This window comes from Condylura cristata, unplaced genomic scaffold (assembly GCF_000260355.1).
Source record: "Condylura cristata isolate star-nosed mole 26May11 unplaced genomic scaffold, ConCri1.0 scaffold00008, whole genome shotgun sequence".
Classification (NCBI taxonomy): domain Eukaryota; kingdom Metazoa; phylum Chordata; class Mammalia; order Eulipotyphla; family Talpidae; genus Condylura; species Condylura cristata.
The window spans coordinates 12,520,671-12,542,990 of NW_004567109.1; the positions used below are offsets into that span (position 1 = coordinate 12,520,671).

The 22,320-nt window shown below is 44.4% G+C and overlaps 1 protein-coding gene across 2 annotated transcripts in view; it reads left to right on the forward strand.

Moving 5' to 3' along the window:
• ARID1A (AT rich interactive domain 1A (SWI-like)) overlaps positions 1-22,320 on the forward strand; it is a 68,518-nt gene that overhangs the window by 28,530 nt on the left and 17,668 nt on the right. For both annotated transcript variants that reach the window (XM_004678659.2, XM_012722416.1), the window contains exon 4: positions 502-618. In XM_004678659.2, coding sequence (XP_004678716.1) covers positions 502-618 — 117 coding nt within the window. The remainder of the gene's footprint in view (positions 1-501; positions 619-22,320) is intronic.

Here is a 22,320-nt window from a genome sequence, read left to right on the forward strand (position 1 = left end):
AGCAGGGTAGGAGATGAAGTCAGCATAATTTGGATTTCATTTTTTTAAATGTAAAAACAGGAGAAGTGTCTGAGTAATGGGACAGCTACTGAATATTGCATGCATTGCTGGCACTGTAGGAATAATACCTTCTTCCCAGGTGATGGCTTTGAAGGAAGCGCAATACTCGTAAATGCAGAGGTTCTAGCATGAGCTTTTAAAATGAATTGGTCTCTTTCCTTGATGGACGCTAGTGTTCTCTGGACAGCAGCATCTAGCCTTAAGGAATACCTTCCTGCGGGTGGTGATACAGGGTCAGTGGCACCATCAGAAAGAAAATGTTGACATGCTGTTCTTATGAGCTACACCTTGCATTTTCTTAATTTCTCTGTCACCACATGATAATGTGCAGCATTGGGCAGCCCCTCCTGCGCCCTCTGTGAGCGAGTCCCTTAGCCCTTTCACTGTGAAGTACTAGCTTATCAATGCCAGACCTTCACAGCTTTTGCTTTTCTTGTTTAGGAGTTATCTCAAGATTCATTTGGGTCTCAGGCATCCTCAGCCCCCTCAATGACCTCCAGCAAGGGAGGGCAAGAAGATATGAACCTGAGTCTTCAGTCAAGACCCTCGAGCTTGCCTGTGAGTATTTCTGTCACCCCCTAAAATGTGATGGGGGCAGAAAGGCTAAAGGGAAGCAAAGAAAACCAGTTTCCATTTGGGATGTTTGGGTGGTATTACTCTAAATTAGTTGTAAGCTATTTCTTGAATTCAAGTTCAAAATTCTGAATGGGAAGGTATAAACTGACCTTGTAGAGTATCTAGTTGCCTACCCAGGAAATAGGTTTGCAAGCTATGTTTAGTGTTTTTGTCATCTTTTTAATTTTGGGCTCTTGGGAAGGATCTGCATGAGGGACAGAGAAGACAACAATGTTGGAAGCACTGTCTGCTTTCCAGACAGAGAAGTCTCTGTCGTGGTTTTTTTTTTTTTTTTCCTTAACCTTACATTCGAGGTCTTATTTTTCTTATTTTTTTAGGTTTTTATCTTTTAGCATTTAAGAAGTAGGATCTGGGGTACATTTAGCATGGCTTGTCGTGTGGCGCATGGCAGAGTAAAAGATTTTTTTTTTGGTTGTTTGTGTGAATAGTTGCTTTTGTTTATAGAGTGCTTAGTGCCTAGGTGTTTGATTAGTGTTACTATTTTTTTTTTTATTGTTTATGCATACAGAACTGCGTACAAGTCAGAGGTGCATGGGTGGTGAGAGGATTCACTAGAGACAGAGTGGAGAGCAGAACAGGCAGATTGAAGCACATTGCTGAGAGCAGTTGGTGAGGCAAGAGAGGTCTGCTGTGCCATGTGGGTCAGCTCCATGGTAGGGATCAGGTTTGTGCTGAAGGGGCTGTAGCTAGCTTCGCAGTGCTGCGCTGTAACCCATTGTGCCACAAGGGAAGGCCCCTTGACTAGTGTTCATGGCACGACTTGACCGTATCAGGAGGCAGTATAATCTCCTGGTGAAGAACTTGGACCTGCAGAGGCCCAGTTCCTGGGTCTGCTTTGACTCTGCCACTAAGTCTATAGCCTGGGGCACATCACTAAACTTTTACCTGCCTTATAGGTTTTGCATCTGTAACATGAACCTGAAAGCACCCACTTCATGGGGTGGTTATTAACATTAAAGGTTAATATAGAGAAAGTGTTTGTGCATTGTGGGCTGTTGTCATTGTCATCTCAGAGGGCAGGCTAACTGTACACCTGGAAGATAGTTACTACCAATTATTAATATAGTAGGCTTGTTTCTGGGAACATTTGTGCTGTCTTAGTTCTGCCACTGTCTGTAGGGTTACTCAGGGCCCATAAGTTAATCTGCTGGGCACAGGAAGAAAATGGGCTCTCTGAAACCTAGTAAACAGTAGTTTGTAAACCCTCCATTACATAACCTGCTTCAGTTAAGAAATAGAAACTGAGTCGGACATGCCCAAATAAGAGTTTTTTGCTATTTTGATTCTACATGGATTTGAAATTTGCTTTGGTTATTCTGACTTGATGGGGGGGAGTAGGAATGGTTTCTGGACTTTTAAGGAATAGGTAGGAGGCAGGAGCTGTTCATCCTGAAGCTCTCTGAGCAATGACCTTAGTGGAACAGGGTTTGTGGTGTTCTTCAGCACCTTCCTGCTTGGTGGTCCATGCTAGATAAACAGCACTGCCAGATAATATTGCTGAAACTGTTGGCTTCAACTAAAGAATTGGAAGAAGCCTTTAAATAATGGAATCACTCTATCTGTTTTCACTGATTATTGTGATCCTTTTGGGGGACCTGAACTTCACTGGAATGTACTTTTTAACCTGATTCAGTCAGAGATGTGTAACCACTCCCTTATCACCTATCATCTGTGGCTAAATCTGGGCAAGGTGCTATTGTGGCTGGTGTGGTAAGTTGCTCCACAGCAACTTGTGTGCTTCAACTGACCTTTGGACAGAACTGTATGGGGTATGTTTTAATCCTGAGAAGTCTAATGTACGAACACATACTTATCTTCTGAGGGCTGAGGTGAGAGCCTAGCACTATTGAATCTAAAACCTTCTGGTATGACCTACAAGAAGTAAAGATGTTGGCAGCCTTTTTAGGCTTAGGGGAGGGTAGTTCCTGTTCATAGAGAATATGCCCAAATTCAGGCTTCTGCTATAGATTTGTCCAAATGGGTCATTTACTCTGTGGTAGTAGCTCCATCTGGGAGGTAAACTGGCTAAGTTATTGACATTTTGTTTGTTGAATTGCTCTTTATCCCTCTACTACTTGGACCAAGAAATCAAAGGTGCTAATTCTTCGAAAGTTTGGTTTGATGCCAAATTTGCCTAGCCTGGAACCAGTCATATATTAAGAAAGGAGAATTCAGGATTCCCTACATCCTCTGTTCTTTCTTACGTAGCTATGTTAAGGAGTTTCTAGCTTTTTCAGTGTGTTCCTTCATTCAGCAAATGCTTATAGCACACCTCTTTGGCACCTAAGTAGATGAATAACTGACTAACCAGGCAGCCCCTCTGGTTTTCCACATCACCCTTTTCACTTATTCATATTATCCACTTAGCCCTAGAGGTATTGTGATCCTTAAAGACTCTGTGGTTTCTGTTTTTGAGTAATTTTTGCTCAGGCATTAATGCCAAACCATTTAACTGCTATCCTGATTATGTTCGCCTTTTTATTTAAACTACTATCTGTGGATCTCCTTGATGGCCCAGAAGTTAAGTCTCAGTGCTATTAGTGCTGTGGCCTGAGTTCAGTCCCCAGCCGGGGAGGTGACCCACATGTGCAGCAGACAGCTCTTGCCTCGCCTGCTGCTCCCCTTGGCTTGGTGTATTTCAGTCGGGCCGCCTGCTCTGCTCCCTGCTTTCCCTCTGGTGAATCTCTTGCCCCCTGTAGCTCAAGCCTGCACCACAGTTCTACGCAACAAACAAGACAACAACTTTGTTCCATTTTTTAAAAAGATGCATTTTTTTTGCATAGAAGAACTGGAGTACAGGCCAGAGACATGGAGTGAGCAGATTCACCAGAGGCAGAGCGGGGAGCAGAACAGGCGGCTCCACTGAAGCACATTGCTGAGGGGAGCAGCGGGCGGGTCAGCTTCCTTGCCGGGCTTTGAACTTACGTTGTGGCTTCTGATAGCTTCATAGTGCTGCGCCACTTCTTTTTTATTGATCTTAGAATAAAATTCTAAATGCTTAATATTACCACAGTATCAGAAACATTGATTGCTGTTCCTTTCTGCTCAATTTTCAGATTTAATAGGTCTGGAGTGAGGTCTAGAATTTACATTTCTAACAGGTTCCTTGGTGCTGCTAATGCTACTAGACTAAGATGGCACTTTGAGAACCTTGATTTCATTCTTGTTTGTCCTTTGCTTTGCTCTCCACACCCGCAGCTCCCCCCGCCCCGTTTCTGAAATGCCCCATGCTTCTGCATTCAGTCATGGCATTCTTCCCTTTCTTTGCCTAATAACTTTTCCTTACAACTTCACTCACTCATGTTTCAAGGTAATTTCCTACAAAATCTTCCCTTACCAAGCTTCAAGACTCAGCTAAAATAAATAACTTCTGTCATGCTTTCACTGATCAAAGGCTTTTTTTTTTCTTTTTTTTTTTGCTTTTTAAAAACCTGAGCTATTTAAGATATACTAAAAAGGCACACAGAATAATTCAGCACCCATCTTTACAACCCTAACCTTGCAGATCCAGGTAAAAACACACTTATTCTGGGATCAATTCCCAGTTGTCTGTCCTTCCACCAAGAGAAACACTGTCACTTGAGATACGTTGGATCCATGTTGTCAAGGCATTTTTCTGACATGTGTGCTCACTGGGTGGGTAGCTGCTAGAGGGAATGCGCTGTTACTGACCCAGTGTTATCTTGCGATTTCCAGGACAACATTGGCTATGTGATTGAAATATCTGGGGATTAAATTATCTTTAAAACTAGTTGTCAGGGCCCTCCTTGGTGGTGCAGGGGTTAAGTCTCAGCATTATCAAGTTATCTGCAGCCACTGCAGCATGAGTTCAAGCCCCCCAGCCAGGGAGCTGACCCACGTGGCACAGCAGACCTCTCCTATCTTGTCCCCAGCTCCCCTCGGCAGTGTATTTCAGTAGCTCCACCTGTTCTACTCCCCACTCTGTAGTGAACCCTCTTACGCCCCTCACCTCTGGCCTGCACCCCAGCTCTTATATTCACAAATAAATAAATAAACTAGTTGTCATGTTCACAGAGCTCTGACTTGTTTGATGTGGGGTAGGGATTAGGCATTCGGTTTGGTCCCAGCTGGTTCTGATTGCAGAGCTCCATTACAAATCGTGCCAGGAGCTTTTGCCCTAAGAACTATTCAGCACCCGTACTTCTTGTGCTTGTCTCAAGTGTCATTTCATTTTTTTTTTTTTTTGAAGATTTACTTAGTTGTGCATACAGAACTGGGGCACAGACCAGAGGTGCAGGGGCGGTGAGAGGATTCACCAGAGACAGTGGGGAGCAGAACACAGACTGACAAAGCACACAGCTGAGGGGAGGGGCGGGCGGGTCAGGATAGATCTGCCGTGCCATGTGGGTCAGCTCCTTGGCCGGGGCTCAAACTTGTGCTGAAACGGCTGGGGCACGTTTCATAGTGCTGTGCTCATTGTGCCACCAGGGAGGGCCTGTCACTTCATTTATTTAATGCAAGCTCAGTGAGGGCTCGCTTGCTCTTTCTCATACCCACCATAATGCGAGACATAAAGAAGACTTCAGCTGACTGAACGAACCTGAGCAATATCCATTATGTTGTATTCATTATGTACACCCCAAAAGTGTACATCTGACAGGACAGTTCGATCATATTTTTACTACAGGTATTGCAGACTATTAAAGTAAGGCCTAAACTGAATTTTAGAGGCTGGATTAATTTGTCTATACTTTCTGACAGTGACCTTAGAAAGAAAGAAAGCTAAGCTTGTCATCTGTCTTGAAAAATAGTTACTACTTCACCATATATTAAAAGGTTCTTATAAGGAATGAGTAAGCAGAGCTTTAAAGGGTTTTATTAAATCTTCAATTGGGGGGAGAGCAGGGGGCAAAACTGTATGGGATTCAGCTGGAAATTGGTATCTGACTTGATTATAGTAATTTTTTAGAATAACTTAGAGTTGCATCTTTAGAAGCTTCTGTTTGATTCATCTAAGTATATGTGGTTACCCTAGAAAAGTAAATGTTATCCCAATTTTTCTTACTGAGGAAAGTTTGTAAATTTATATTTTAGTTTTGAAAGTAGTATACCTGGGATAGAATTTTCAGTAAGTGCTGGAAAATAGATACAGAATTGCTGGTCCTGATCTAGAGAAGCTAGGTAAATCAATGTTCTCAAATTTAGCATGCATTAAGAATCATTAGAGATTAGTTAAAACAGTTGACCTCTACTCAAGCCAATTTTGGTTCATTATGTGGGGTGAGATCCAAGCTCTCAGGTGGTAGTGAAGTTCTAAAGACCAAACTTAGAGCAATAGTCCTTTGAAAGGATGAGAAAAAAATTACTAGAGCAGGAAGCCACCACGATCACTTGAATACTCGTGGTAATTTATGCTATAATTTGACTCTTGATCTGGTGGGTAAGCTATGACTTGAGAATGATGGAAAGGAGACTTGGGAAAGACGCATCTTACCTTGTATCCGCAGCCTTGTCAGGTTCGTACTGGAATAGGGCAGCTCCTGCCCGCTGACACTACCTCAGGAGCTCGCCACTGCACCCCCGGGCATCCCTTTGTTGATCAGCTGATTCTAGTCTTCCCTCAGGAGTGGCTTTTGAATCTGGTTCTTCTACCCTTCCCTAATGACATGTGTTTATGTTTTTTTAAGCCCTTTTCCCTCTCACTAACTGGATGTATTTCCGTGACTGGAAAGGGAAAATACAGCCTGAGCAGAGACCAGATCTGGATGGGCAGATAATAGTATTGATGAGATTTGGTGGGTTAAGTCAAGATAAGCCTTGCTGAGATAGGTAGTAATAGGAGGGAAGTTAGATCCTAGGAGTTGGGGTCCTGGTAGTCTAGGCCATTTGGGTCTAATAACAGGCCTACAAATATGTCATTTGGACAATAGCATGATAATACTAATTTTTTTTTTTAAGATTTATTTGTGCATACAGTACTGGGGTACAGGCCAGAGGTGCAGGAACGGTGAGAGAATTCACCAGAGACAGAGTGGGGTGCACAACAGACAGACTGTCGAAGTACACTGCTGAGGGGAGCAGCAGGAGGGTCAGGAGAGGTCTGCCAAGCCATATGGATCAGCTCACCTCCGGAGCAGGCGGGGATTGAACTTATTCGGAAGTGGCTTTAACTTCTTAAGAGCTGTGCTTTAACCTGCTGCGCCACTAGGGAGGGCCCGATAATACTAATGTTATATAAAAACAATTCATTGGTATATGGTTTGAAGTCCATTGGTGTGTCATTTGAAAAGTGGAGAGTCTGGAAACAAGCACATTATTAAAACATTATTAAAACTGTTTAAATAATTTTGGCAAGAAATGTGTACTTCTATCCTGTCTCATTTGCATAGCTTAAGTCTTAGCACCATGAAGCTATTGCCAGCCACTGTAGCAGGAGTTCGATCCCAGGTGAGGGAGCTAAGTTACATGGCACAGCAGAACTCTCCTGTCTCCCTCAGCAGTGTACTTCATCCATCTGCCTGTTCTGTTCCCCATTCTGTCTCTGGTGAATTCTCTCACGGCCCCTGCACCTCTGTACCCCAGTTCTGTATGCATAAATAAATAAAAATCATAAAAAATAAAATCTTGAAAAAAAAAAAGATCTGCCGGTTATGCTCCCTGTTCTGTCTATACCCCTCCACACCTCTGGCCTGTACAAATAAATAAAAACAAATCTTAAAAAAGAAGTAAGAAGAAAAAGTGAATCCTCTGGTAGAAGATTTAACAATTTGATTGAAAGAAAAATTTCATTGACAAAACTAGAAAGGTTAATAGAAAAACTGAGTTGAGAAGTTCCATATAATGAAATGTCTAAAAACAAACACTTGCTTAGTAATTAGAGATAGGAGACTAAAATTTGGGTAAAAATGGGTTGAGAGTTGTCTCCTTGGAGGTTATCATTGAAACTTTGGAATAGGCTAGGCCTCCCAGGCTGTGGAGGACAACAGGAGGAGCCTGACTGTGTCCTGGACTGTGCCAGCAGCCGTCCATAGAAACACTTGCTAGACAGTGGAGAGATCAGAGCCCAGAACTGTCTTGTATGTCTGGAAACCAGTGGGGAAGGAAGGAGAATAAGCCACATCAAATTCATATTTCAAGGAAAATGGTGGTTAGAGTTATCATTGAGCAGGTTATTTAGATCCTATTTTATATAGGGAGAGGACTTGATTTCTCTGAAGGCTTATGGGAAGGAAATTAGCGAGGGAAAGGTGTAGTGGGAAAGAACACTTTGGAAAGCCACGGAAGGAGAGGGAGCTGGATCAGGCCAAATACACTTCATCTCAAGACCTGCATATGTGTGTGAGGTAGATGGGAAGGTGCAGGTGCTGGCAGAATATTAAGAGTATAGACAGTAGAAGAGCAAATGGAATCAAAGGCACTCACTGGGTTAGCTTTAAAGGATGGTACCATGACCGAAAGTCTTAAGAGGATAGATCATATTTGTTTCCTCTGGTTAGATAGGAGTGGAGGTTACTGCTGTGCAGAGTGAGGTGAAGAAGGGATTTGGATTTTATTTTATTTTTTTTTTTTTTTTAAAGATTTTATTTTATTTGTGCATACAGAACTGGGATACAGGATACAGGTCAGAGATGTGGAGGGTGAGAGAATTCACCAGAGACAGAGTGGAGTGCAGAACAGGCAGATCAACGAAATACACTGCTGAGGGGAGCAGCGGGCGGGTCAGGAGAGGTCTGCCACGCCATGTGGTCACCTCCGGGGCAGGCGGGAATCGAACTCATGAGGAAGCGGCTTTAGATTCTCAGTGCTGTGCTTTAACCCGCTGCGCCACCAGGGAGGGCCTGGATTTTATTTTTTAAGATAATATTTATTGGGTCAATGAAACAAATTTGGAGGAAAAGGATTTGGAAGGAAACATTTAAACTACTTCAGAGAATACCTCTTTTTTTTAAGATTTATTTATTTATGCATACAGAACTGGGGTATAAGCCAGAGGTGCAGGAGCAGTAAGAGTATTCACCAGAGACAGAGTGGGGAGCAGAACAGGCAGATTGACAAAGTACAGTGCTGAGGGGAGCAGTGGGCAGGTCAGAAGTCTACTGCGCCATGTGGATCACCTCTGGGCGGGCGGGGTTTGAACTCATGCTGAAGTGGTTTTAACTTCTTAGTGCTGTGCTTTAACCTGGTGCGCCACCAGGAAGGGCCCGAATTGCAGTTTTTAATGTCTGCTAATTATTTAGTTTTTCATCACGTGGGGAGGGTGTTCCAAGTCAATAATTGATTTCACTTAACACAGTAGCTGTTAGCACTCATCTTTCACTTCTGTGAAGTTCTCAGGCCCTAAGAGTTTGATTTAGAGTAATCTGGAAAGAGGAAATGGGAGGAAGAATTGTTGTTCCTGTAGAATTCGAATCTTAGAGGTTAGGAATGAGACCAGGAAAAGAGCTGCACCGTACACCTGTTGTCCTGGAAGAGCAGGAATTGAAACGTATCAGAATTTGAGTCACTTCTCTCTGGTATTTAATATCCCACCCGGCAGAAGAAAGACACGGACAGTTTGATTCTCTTCATTGTTGCTCAAAGCCTCAACTCTTTGCCTTTTAAAATTTACTAATTTGCCCTATAATGAAGGAATATAAAACTATATGTTATTTTTTATTTCCCAGACCTCCTTGTGATGCTTACACAGATGCGTTGTGGAAAGGGCAGCTGAGAGATGGTGGCTGGGAAAAGGGCAGGGGCCAGATCCACTGGGCAGGACTGCTGCGGTGCTGACCATGCAGTCACCTCAGATGGGTGAAAGTTGACCTGAGTTTGGTTCTTTGGACACCCTTGTGTTGGATGGAATCAAACCCTGCTCTGTGCCATTCTTCTTAGAACAATGTCCTGATGAAAGCTCACTTGAGTCGGGTTCTTGCTGCTTAAAACATGTGGTCTATTATTTGGCAGTGCATACTGCACCTGGGAACTTGCTAGACATGCAGATTCTTGGGCCCAGCTTTATCTTTATTGCACTAAGCACAGTGAACAAGCTCCCCAGGCAATTCTCTTGTCTAATGATTAGACGTAAGATGTTAGATCTTAGAAACTGAAAGTAAAATTGACAAGCTGAAGACCTACAGAATATAGTAAGTTATACTGTGTATACTAAAATTTAAGTATTTCTCTGGGTGTGAGGAATGGGAATAGGAGACCACCACAAGTTCTGTGGGTGCTTTTGCGGGTTCTTGGCTCCCCATGCTTGCAGTCCAGACTTCCATTGTGGGATTCCAAGCTTTGGCATACCTCAACTCTGGCCACTCAGGTGTCCTGAAGCTCCTCACCACCGCTAGTCCTCCCTACCATTGTTTTGTTTAAGATGTTCCCCTCCGCCTTGTCATGTCCAGCAAACTTCTATCTTGACTTCAAAACCTAGCTGGGATACCTTTGCTGTTTCTCCAGGCAGTTTTTGTTTTGTTTTTAAAGATTTATTTATGCTCACAGAACTGGGGTACAGGCCAGAGGTGCAGGGGCAGTGAGAGCATTCAGAACAGGCAGATTGACGAAGTACACTGCTGAGGGGAGCAGCGGGCGGGTCAGGAGAGGTCTTCTGCGCCATGTGGATCACCTCTGTGGCCGGGGATTGAAGTCACACACAAGCTGCTGTAGCCAGCTTCTCAGTGCTGCGTTTTAACCCCGCTGTACCACCAGGTAGGGTCCAGTTTTTATTTTTTTTTTGAAGATCGATTTATGCTTACAGAACAGGGGTACAAGCTAGAGGTGTGGGGGTGAGAGGATTCACCAGAGACAGAGTGGGGAGCAGAACAGGCAGATACTGAAATACACTGCTGAGGGGAGCAGCAGGCGGGTCAGGAGATCCACATGTGGGTCAGCTCCCTGCACAGAATCAAACTCATGCCTCAGTGGCTTCGGAGAGCTTCATAGAGCTGCGCTTTCACCCACTGAGTCACCAGCGAGGGCCCCTCTTCAGGCAGTTTTTAATGTTGGGGTAGCATTGTACTGGAGCTGGAGTGTGGGTTTGTATCAGGTGATGCTAGTCAACCATAGATCAGTGACCCCAGGTGCTTGCCCTCTGCCTGAGGCCTGGGCCAGTGTTTGTCATCTAAGTTTACTTGAGAAGAGTGACAGAAATCCTCAAAAAGCTAAAAAAGTTTACAGTGTTTGAAGAATTTTAATTTTACACTGTTTGTGTTCCCTTTTGCTACGTTTCATGGTAAAAGGAGGCAGGGCAAGCAATGTTTGTTTAGGATTTTGGTGGCTTATTTGAAAGGGATAACACAGATGCTACTGATGATTTTGGTACCCAGAGAAAAGCGAGGCTTTTCTGAGGTTGGCAGCCTCTATCCTTTATAGCCAACCGTTTATCTCCTTGAATTGTAGCCCATTTACTTGGTCTCAAAAAGGAAATCCCCACTCCTGTCACGCCTACCCACACTGTCAGAGCAGCATGTGTGAGTGCCCTGTGCGAGGAGCCGTCCGGACTCTGGAAGTCCCATCTCCAGCAGGGCGGACCCACGGCTGCTCTAGCCACACTGTGCTCCGTTGTTGCCTGCCGGAGCCTGTGCTGCTTGCTGCTCATCACTTAGGCTTGTTCCTGGGCCCATTTCCTGTTTCTATTCTAGTCACTGGAGGCTCAGCTCTGCTTCCTGCCTGTGAGTCTCACACAGATTCCTCTTGGTAGAACCTTTTGTTTTCTTTGGAACAACTTGAATCTGAAAAGCCAGTTGAGCATTACCTCTAGTATGGTTCTTGGGGTCAGCTATCCCTGAGGACCAGCAGGAAATACTCTCTCCCACCAGGCTTACCACTTGGATTTGACCTTGTTTGTGTGTATGTGTATGTGTTTCAGTTTGTCCCCAGCCCTGTTACAGGAAGCTAGTGGTTGGTTGCTTAGACCAGAAAGTGGTATAAGAAGATAAGCTGGGATCTTGTGCAGGCCAAATTTGTCCTCATTTATTAGCCATACAGGGTTAGCAGGACCCTCTTCCCTGGTTCTTTTGGTCCCAGTTTATAAACACATTGCCTGTGTTGCCTGTGCTGAAGAACATACTTGCTGTCCTTTTTAACCCCTCTCCCCTGAAGTCCATAAATACTATTTTGGGTTGGGCTAGTAATGCTACCCTAAGCAGATTAAATAAAATAAAGGGATGGGAAGAAAGCTTGTGCTGACTCAACTTTCCATGTTGTATGAGCAGTTCAAAACCCCACCACCACCACTACCAAATTGCAGTGGGAGAGAAAGTTACCTGGGAGGTTGTAAAAAGGGAAGAAGCAGGCCCTCCCTGGTGGAGCAACTGGTTAAAGTACAGCAGTGTGAAGCTATCTGCAGCCACTGCAGCATGAGTTTGATCCCCTAGCAGGGCGCTGACCCACAGGGCGCAGCAGACCTCTCCTGACCCGCCCACTGCTCCCCCAGCAGTGTATTTCAGTAGATCTGCCTGTTTTGCTCCCCGCTCTGTCTCTGGTGATTCCTCTCACCCCACCCCATACCTCTGTCCTGTGTCTCATTTCTGTATGCATAAATAAATAAATCTTTTTAAAAAATGAGTGGAAGCAAAGGAAGTTTTGCTGGGCAACTATATTTTAAAGTTCTAAACCTCACCTTCCTTGCCCATTTTCCCCAGAAGACACTGGCTTAGCAAAGAATATGCTTTGTGAATGATTCCCTCCTCTCCTTTACAACTACTCTTCGGGGTGGGGATCATATGATAACACTGTCATTGTTTTCTGCCCTGAACTTTAGGCTTAGGTATGTCTCAGAGAGAGAGATTTAATAACAAAATTGTTAGAAGGATTGAGGGGCAGTTTATTAGGTCTTTTGGGCCTATTCCAGGCATTGGGCCTAGACCTAGATTTGACCCACCAGGGAACTCCTAACTCAGAGACACTAAATTACTGTTTCACATCTGTCATCCAGGAGTTGGAGCTGCTGGCAGTAGAGCCAGCACCTGGTTAGCTGGGACGATAGAACAAAAATGCTCCTGCAGAAGCAGTGAAGGACAGAAATATGCTCTCTGCTATACTTTGATCTAATGTTGAGTCTTCTGAATTAAATAGCTAAAACCCATCTGTAGGGGATTCTGGGAAATGTAGTTTTAAACTTTTGAACCTCTACAACTAATAGTCGAACAAGAAACAGCATGAGCCAGTACGCAGACTACTCACCGCACTAACACAGATACCTGCCTCCCTCTTTTCCCTGCTCCCCCGCCCCCCACTTTACCTAAGAGGAACCAAAGGCCACAAAGGGTAAAAGGACTTGTCCGAGGGCATTCAGAAATGAGAGCATTGATTTTCCTGGTTTCCAGTGCTTGTATTGTTAGGACCAACTTACTATAAAGGATCAGGAAAAAGCTCCTTTAAGGGAAAGAATGCCACATTCCAAAAACTGCATTTGTCTTCTATATTCTCTTCTCTTTGGAGAAAGGGAAGAAAGAGATATGGGGTTAGGATTTTCAGGAAAAACTGTAGCTTCTGCTCTCAGGAGGATTTAAGAAGCATTTACTCTAGAAGGAAAAAATCTAAGAAACTAGAATTTCCTGAAATTCTTGAGTCAGTGTATGGTTGAACTCAGTTGCCTGGTGACAGAGATTTTCCTTACCCATCCTGCTGTCCTTTTTCTCTCTTATTGGCTCTTTGATAACTTTCCACAGAGCTAGTTGGGAGATTATCACAATGAACATGCCTTAGCTTCTGTTCTCAAAAAAAAAAAAAAGCCAACCAGGCCCTCCCTGGTGGCGCAGCAGGTTAAAGCACAGCACTAAGAAACTAAAGCCACTGCCACATGAGTTCGGTTCCCGCCTGTCCCGGAGGTGACCACATGGCGTGGCAGACCTCTCCTGACCCGCCCACTGTTCCCCTCAGCAGTGTACTTCATCCATCTGCCTGTTCTGCTCCCCACTCTGTCCCTGGTGAATCCTCTCACCCTCCGCATCTCTGGCCTGTACCCCAGTTCTGTACGAATAAATAAATAAATCTTAAAAAAAAAAAAGCCAACTAAAATCAGAAAGCCAGCCCTCCCAGTTTCTTGTCTATTCTTGGTGGGGACATGGATTTTTTTTGAACCAGAAGTAAAGTTCTAGAAATACTGTATATACAGAAACTACTGGGGCCATCCCACATTAAAGTAAGAATCTTTTCCCACAGACTTGGTCCATCAGGCCTCTAGCCATCGAGCTTTTGTAAACTTATCACAAATCGAGTATAGATAATCAGCTCAATGGTCTTTTTTCCTCATATTTCTAAAACACCTGGTATTGGACATGAAAGCTGTGCTGAAATTGTTTTGTGATCTGATGTTCCTTTGGGGAGCAGTGCCTGACCTTGCTCCATTAACTCTGGCCTCAGCCTATTCCGTCTTCCCCACTGGTGTCAGCCTGGAATTGGCTGGGATTGTGACATAATTTTAGATTGCCATGAAGCAGATCTCACTTCTGAGCTGCAGGCTTCCCTCCTATTTCACCTTTCCAAGGAAGCTAAGAAGCCATGCTTTGTTGTAGGTAGGGGCTAGAGGTTGAAGGCTCAAGCTGAGTTAGCAAACCTATCCCCTAAGGTCAACTTTGACATGGAAGGAATACTGAATATTGTTTACTGAGATGAATGGAGGTAATTTCCTGACATTTTGGGAAAGGTAAGAGAGAAACTTATTTCCAAATAAAATGGGCTGGTGTTTAGAGATTCTTATCAAGAATATTTTCCCCTATCAACTTTCACTTCTAGAATTTGACTGTCTCGCCCTATGTTCAAGTTGTTCTTTTGGTTTTAAAGGAAGGCCTTTGGAGCTTGGTGGCTTTTCTAGCTTACGTCTACCCACTCCCCATTTTCAGATGTTTGTTCTCCACTTCTCTCAGTCTCTTGGACTTTGAATTTTCGCTGAACCAGTTCACCTAGGGAAGGCCACTGGTGGATATGAATTTAGGGCTTAAAATACCAACCCAAGGAAGTCACCCGGCCCAGAGACCCCCCTAGACCTCAGGCTCTGTTCAGTCAGAGAGGCTTGGCTCTCCCTGCTGTGCACATTACTTCTTTAACTGCTTTCTGGTTGTTGTGAGCCTCAGGGGCAGATAAATGAGGGAAAGCCTAAGGCAGCGTCCCTTCTCCCTGAAATGTCTGCCTGCAATTCTGCTTGCTTTTCTGTGCTTATTTCCTCTCCCCCTTTCCTGACTTCTTGCTCAAGCTCTAGGATTTAAGTTGATGGTCATCATGGGTAAAAGTCTGTGTGGTATGCTTTCCTAACAGGGAACACTTGACTTTGAGAAAGGAGGGAGTTCCTGCCTTCTTTGCCTTCTTTGGCCCTACATGCTCCTTTCCTGCGGGGATTAGAACAGCCCTATTCCATAAATACGTACTGCTCTTGACTGCTGTAACTCAAGCTGGCTCTGACCCAGTTTCATTATTTTCAGATTTGAATCTGTTAACTAGTGACCGTTAAAACACTGTACAACACTGTACCTTTATGGGCAAGAGGTGGTTTCTGTCTAGAAAAGGTGTGTTCTCCTGGTCTTCATTAGGGGTTGAGGATGGGTGTGGAAAGGCAGGCCAGTAGGTGACATAGAACTGTACAGTCCTGGTGTCCACTGTGCCAAACTAGAAGGCAAGGTTTCGGTGCTCTGTAGGAGCCCTAGAATCTATTGTTTCCCCCACAAGCTAGGAACTTGGGTTTTTTATGTTGAATCACCTGCTAGAAGCGTCTGTGTGGGAATTTTGGGCTTAAAGGTTCTCTGGGGCCTTGGATCTGTCCTGCAACTTCCTGTGATGCTTTTGTAGCTCTGGTTTCTTCTCCCTTGTATTTACTCCCATGGAACTGGGGCTTAGAATTTCTCCATGGTGGGAGTCACCATGGGGGAACACCATCTATCTCTGGCCATTTCTTGTTGTGTCTGGTGTTTGTTTTATTGGTTTGGCGAGGGAAGTGCAGGGGACATGTTGAGCAGAAGTGATTAAATCTGAAGAGGGGCCTCCCTGTGATTAAAACTCTAGCCGAGCAGATCTGTAGGAGCAGAATATCGACCCCTAGAAAATCAATGGCTGCTGCAGTAGCCGAGCTTCTGTTCACTGGGGCTTGCGCCACAGGAATGCAAGCAGCCCAACGGCCTATCTTCCCTGTTCACCTCGGCAACACCCTTAGCATTTTGCTGAGGTGCATTGGAGTGGCATGTTTTGTATTTTTGTAACAAATTTCTCCAGTGACTGTGACAGAGGCCCACCTCCCAATAGCCCCTTGTCCAGACTTTCCCCCTGCACTGCAGTTCTGTCAAGAGCTTTTACCCAAATGGTCAAGGCCCATTCTGAGTTGCACTTTTCCGTTTTATTTATTTCTTAAATATTTATTTTTATGTATGAAAGAACTGGGGTACAGGCCAAGGGTTCGAGGAGTGAGAGGATTCACTATAGACAGAGTGGGAGGCAGAACAGGCTGATGTACTGAAATACACTGCTGAGGGGCGCAAGCAGGTGAGACAGGAGAGGTCTGCTGTGCCCTGTGAGTCACCTCCCTGGCAGGGGATCAAATTTGTGCTGCAGTGGCTGCTAATAGTTCATAGTGCTGCACTTTAACCCAGTGGGCCCCCAGGGAGGCCCCTCTTCAGATTTAGAGAAGAAAGCCAGTTCCATGGATGTCAGCACCCTCCTTTCCCTCAATGTGGAGGTCTAGAGTTCAGGTACAAGTTTAGGGTGAGGGAACAAAGATTAGAGAAAGGATACTAACAGATTGGGTCTAAAGAGGCTGCTTTTGAGTAGGTTGTTCATTGAGCAACGTCTTTCGTCTTTCAAATATTTTGTCTTGTGAGCCTGGAATTTTTCTGGTCACTCGTAACAGGAGAATGTAGTTGGGTCTTGCAAGCGAGTGGGGGAAAGCAGATTCATCATGGTGCCACCAGCTCTGTAACATTAGGCCTAGAAGGCCTCGAAGAACACTGGGCCCTGCCTGTGGGGTGAGGGTAAGAGCAGAGAAGTTGTACTTGATTGTGGAGACTTTGTCTCCACGAAACTTTCTCATCTTTGATGTAATTGTAGTACCTATGGTACATGGTCAAGCAGGTGGTCTTCCCACCCAGTTCTACTCTTCGTCTCGGGGAGTTGGTCACTTTGCTCTATGTTAGAGGATAGCTCTTTTAACCCATTGTTTGAGCATGTCTGTGGGCAGCGTGGTGAAGCTTGCTTGGCTTCTGCCTCCAGAAATATACTTGCCCCTCTTGTAGTTTGGGGAGTAGGATTCCTAAACAAATTGCAATAGTCTTATAGTTCAGAAGGGTACCTGCAGGTTGAGTGAAGAGGAAAGTGTGAGGGTTTTAGGGTTTTTTGTTTTTTAAGGAAAAGAGAATATGGACCTCCCTCATAGTATGAAGGGTTTTAAAACCCATAATGCTGCCCAACAGCATTATGAAGCTGCAGCATGAATTCAATCCCAGGGCAGGGAGCTGACCCACATGGTTCAGCAGACCTCACCTGTCCTGCCCACTGCTCACCTCAGCAGTGTACTTCGTCAGTATGCCTGTTCTGCTCCCTACTTTGTCTCTGGTGACTCCCCCCAACCTCCATTCTCTCCAGCCCTTGTACTTCTGGCCTATATACCCCAACCCTTGTATGCAGAAATAAATAAAATAAGGCTTTAAAAAGAAAGAAAGAAAAAGTGTGAGGATTGAAATGGCCTGGGTTGAGGCCACCCAGAGACCAGGGATGTTTGATTTCTCTCTCCAGACCATAAGCCTTGTGCTAGTGAGTAGGATTAGACTATACTGGATATTAATTAACACCAGAGACCAGACACCTACCTTTATGGAACTTGCTGCTTTTTTTTACTAGATTTATAGTCACTTTCCCCTCTCCCCCTTGTACCTTAACTACCCTTCTAAGCATCTAGAGATGAGAAAAACCAGAGAGATAGGAAAGATAGGCTTAACTCAAGAGGGTTCTTAGTAAAGCAACTGATTGGAAATAAACCTTAAAAGACTAGGAGAGCTGGAATGCATAGCATTGTAGATTGGGATGGCTTGGCTTTATTTAGTCTTCTACAGAGGATGGAGTGAGGCCTGTTGAACTGGCCTCACATAACTAATCATTCAGCATGTCTGGAGACTTGTTTTAGAGCATGGAGCCTTGCCTTTGATGGTAACCATTTTGTACTTATGGTGGAGAAAGTACACGCTTTGGAATCACAATGTGGGTTTGCAGCCTGGCTGTTCAGATCATAGCTGAATGTCCTTGGGCAGGTGTTTTAATTTCTTGAAATGGGTAAGACCTTTAACAGAAGACAGTTGTAAGAATTAAATATGAGTCTTCACCATTTACCTTGGGGTAGAACACATGATATTCACATATTTGTGTCAGTTCTACTTCCTTTCAAGAGGGAGACACAAAAGGACATGCTTTTATTCCTCTTTCCAACATCCTTTGAATTTGGAAATTTGGTCTCCCAGTGCTTAATTTCTAAATTTCCATTTGTGTATATAATGATCTTCTCTTAGCAATGGGCCTATGAGAAGCATTCTAGAAGAGTCTGACTTTTCTCTACATTGCATTTCCCACCCAACAGCAAGAAGGAACCAGGAAGAACACCCTAATTATCCCCAGCAAAACAGCGTATTGTAGAATAAAAGGAGGAGTTTGGTGAGAGTTTTTAGAAACTGCGGGTCGGGGATAGGAATACAGTACTACAAGCCTGGAATAGCTGTTGCTGCTGTTCCAAACTTAGTGGTGCGGGAGGAGTGGTGCTTGTCTGAAACTGTGACAGGACGGTGCCTGCCTCTGAGTCTCCTCTTCTTTACCACCTGCTTAACGCCTGACCTGAAAGTGCCGTGTGGAGGAAGCAGCCTGTTTGTTCAGTGTTGATTCTTTCTTGGCATTTCAGCTAGCGCCAAGTAGCTGGCTCTCTAGGCAGGGATGGAGGCCCATTTACTGGGACAGAAGTGCCACGCTCCGCAGTCGCTACCAACCAGTCTGGGTAGGTCAGCTCAGCCTTGCTTCCTCTCAGCAAAGACTGAGGAGAACAAGGACCTAGGGCTGAAACCTTTTTTGTACTGAATATTTTTTAGAATTGCTTGATTTAGACATAGCTCCCTGCTCCATCCTTGACAAAAGGGTGGAAGCTTTATGAAAAACTAAGTAGGTCCTATGTAATTAAGTTTGTTGTAGTCTTCTTAAAGTTTGTCAAAGCCACTGCTTCCTTCCCTACCATCTGCCTTTCCTCAAGGGCTCGGTTTCCCAGCCTCTTCTGTGACCACCAGGGTTTCCTCCCACTTTCCAGCATGGGAACAGCCTCTTCTGTTGATTTACTTGTTAGACACTTGGTAAGTTGTCAGTGCAGATTTGGTCACTTCAGGCTGAGTATTTGGACTTTCATCCAGAGGTTGACTTTCCAATCACACACAAGCTCACTAGTCCAGACTTGCGTGTAGGGTTTACCTGGTTCTCTTAGTGGGTGGTTCCCCTGTCAGTAGCCAGCACAACTTGGCTGGCAACTGAAAGAATATGAGGACTCTGTAAGGGCTTGGCTCAGACACATTCCTCAGGATTCAGCTGAACGTGAGAAATGCTGAATCTGAGCATTGCCATGGGCCTTTTCTCTGGACTTGTCTGGTGGTCTATTTAATCTGTTCAGCAAAATGAACTGAGATCATTCTCATGAGACTCTGGCAAGAGGTTATTTAAACTCCCTTCTCTAACCCTGATCTGGTATCTTCCTGCTTGAAAATGTACTCCATCACCAGCCAGCTCCTGTCAAGACTTGAAATCTTCCCTGTGTGAGCTATACTAGCAGCCCCTACCCACCCCCACCCACATGAGGATGGACTGCGTGATTTGGGGCATGGTTTTGTTATGGTGTGAAGAGAAGGTGTTAGCTGCTGAGTTCTGTTTGTCAGCAGAGCCTGACATACCCGCCCTGGCACTCGCTGGGGCTGGGCAGCCAATCACAGCTGGAACGGTTATCGTCATGGAGTCCCTCTGGGCTTCCTCTATCAGGTCAGATCCCAAAATAACATTGGGCAGTATTTCAAGTGAAGAAACGAAGGCTTTTGGGGCTGTAGCCAGCCTGGAGTGTGAGATTCTGTGTGAAATAGTTGGACCTGCTCCAGTGCTTTTGATCTGCATGGTAGATGAGCAATAAAATGCATAAAACACGTTGGAAACACGTGAGGAAATTCTCCCTGGCCCTGCTGCTTCTCTGGAACTGGCAGGGCACTGAGTGGGCTCATTCTCACCTTCCATCTCCCAACAAGATTATGCTTGGGGAGAACAAACCCAGAAAGAGATCTTCCCACTTGTGGGGCATTGCCTCTGTTGTTTTCCATGTTCCTCTCAGCAGGTACCTGTTAGGTGGGCCCTTCCTTTTGAGGAGATCTGAGTCCCCAACCACCTCCCCCCTCACCAAAAGACTAGAGTCTTGGCTTGATTGAACTTTGTGTATTGAGTACATTGTGGAAGACAACTTTTAGGCACACTGAGGTCTGACTCAACAACCAGACATCCGGCTTTTTATGGAACAAAAGACCTGAAAAACTGGCTTTTTGTAGGGTAGAAAGCAGAGGTGTGTCCTGTGCAATAAAAGGACATGGAGTTTAGAAAAAATATCTACTCATGTATATGGAGAGGGGAGACTTCTTTTGGACTCTTCTACCTTACGTGCTCCCTCCCTTTCCCAATAAAGACATTTACTGTGATTAGCCCTGGGACTGTGATGGGTATGTCTTACATCTTAAACTGCTTGTATGTTGTCATATCTGTCATTCCAGAGTACTGCTGCTGGAATTGTACAGCCCACATGGCCCTTACCATATGGTACCAGTGGAGTTTATGAATATACCCCAGGGGTGTCACAAACTCAGATTTGTTTGGCCTTCTCATTGCAGAAGTGAGAAAACCTAAGCTGATCTTGTCAGTTTGCCCAAGGTCACAACTGCTGAGAGCCAAGAGGTGGGCGTTGGTCCTCCTAACTAAACTATGTGCTGCTTTTTCTTCAGTCCATGTAGTATTGTTGCATAAGGTAGAAAGAGAGAACTTAAGACTGGCATTCAGTAGACCTGGGTTCAAAATCTCATTTCTTTCACCTCTTTGCTAGATGACTTGGGCATGCAACCCAACCTCTCTGAACACCAGCTCTCTCATCTTCAGTGTTGGTGGTAGTAGTATCTACTTCCAAGAATTGTAGAAAATTAACTTACAGATATTCAGATATTGTTAATATTAACAGTATATAATTTGACTGGGTTTTTTTGTTGTTGTTTGTTTTTTTCCTTAAATCAGCTGTCCCCTTGTTACAGGGAAGCCCAGAGTGGACTGGGCTGTCTATCTGTGGGACCTCACCCGCATGCTCACAATTCAGTTATACTGCAGGTACACACAAAAGGATCAATAACGGATTTATTTACCATCACAGATGCCTCCAGGGCCTTGAGAACCCAGACCATGGGCTGCCAGTGTTTTCTTCAGGTTCCTAGGATGTTTCAACTGGACTTGGAAATTCACTTGTGGATCTGTAGAGAGCCTGGTTTTTAACAGAAATGTGACTGAAGGAGCATCCATGCTCCCTGCCTGGGCCCTGATAGCGGTGCTTGATGGGGGGGGAAGGTTGTTGTTTTCTTCCTCATCCATTCTTTAAGTCTCCAAGGACAGGCACCTCTATTGAAGGCTGCAGAAAGAGCAAAGGGGAACTTGGCTATACTATCTGAAATGTTTTTACCATAAGAACGTTCTTGTTTTACTTGTATAATTAAAGGCCAAAATGTTCCCAAACATGTTGAGTTTTAAAAGGTATTTGTATAGAACCAAGTTGTTTTCTCATGGATAGACTGTTGATTCCTTTTCTATTCCCCAATGCAGTGATTTCATTTTCTTCTAAGCAAGTAGGCCTTCTTATCAGAAACTGACAATTTGATGAGTAGTAAAGACTAAAGGAAGAAATGCTTAGGGAACCTACTGGTTCCTAAAAAACAGAGCCTTGAGCTGTGGTTTCTATTACAGATCGAGGTTTATTAACAAGTGCTGTGGAAAATTCTTACAGTAAAATTAGCATTTTCTAACTTCTGAGCTAACACTGAGAACTGGACATACATAAGCACACTCCCCTGGTGCCTTGCCTTGAGAATAAGTTTTGTTCCCATAGAACTCCCCAGAAATGCTCTCAACCTAGCCACTTGGTTTGCAGAAGGTTCAACCAACTTGGATGCTGGGGGAGAACTTAAAGGTATTCTGTAAACTCCATTGTTATGTCAGACTTTAGGTGTCACCGTCACCTTGAACTGATCTTCTGAAGGTAAGGTTGTGGTAGGAGTAGGAATAGAGTCACCTCAGCCCATTTGGGATCTCCTTCCTCCCCAGATATGTCTGTCCAAGAAAACTCTTTTCTTAAGCATTAGAATACTAGGGTTTTTTTTTTTGTTTGTTTTTGTTTTTGTTTTTTTGGTTGTTGTTGTTGTTGTTTGAGACCTGAGCCTATACCCGAAGCACTCAGTCTTTCTTTGGGGTACAGTTAGTTCCTAGTCACAAGTTAATATGTGGTGTTTAACCAACAGAATGGCTGGGCAGTGAACATGGGACATGTGGTAGCATTGTGGGAACATTTCCTGGGTGAATATTTCCCAGAGAAGAGTAGCCACCAAATAAGCAAATTCTCTATGAAGAATTTAAGACTAAGGGAAAACTGAGCTTATTCAGTTGGCAAACATTTAT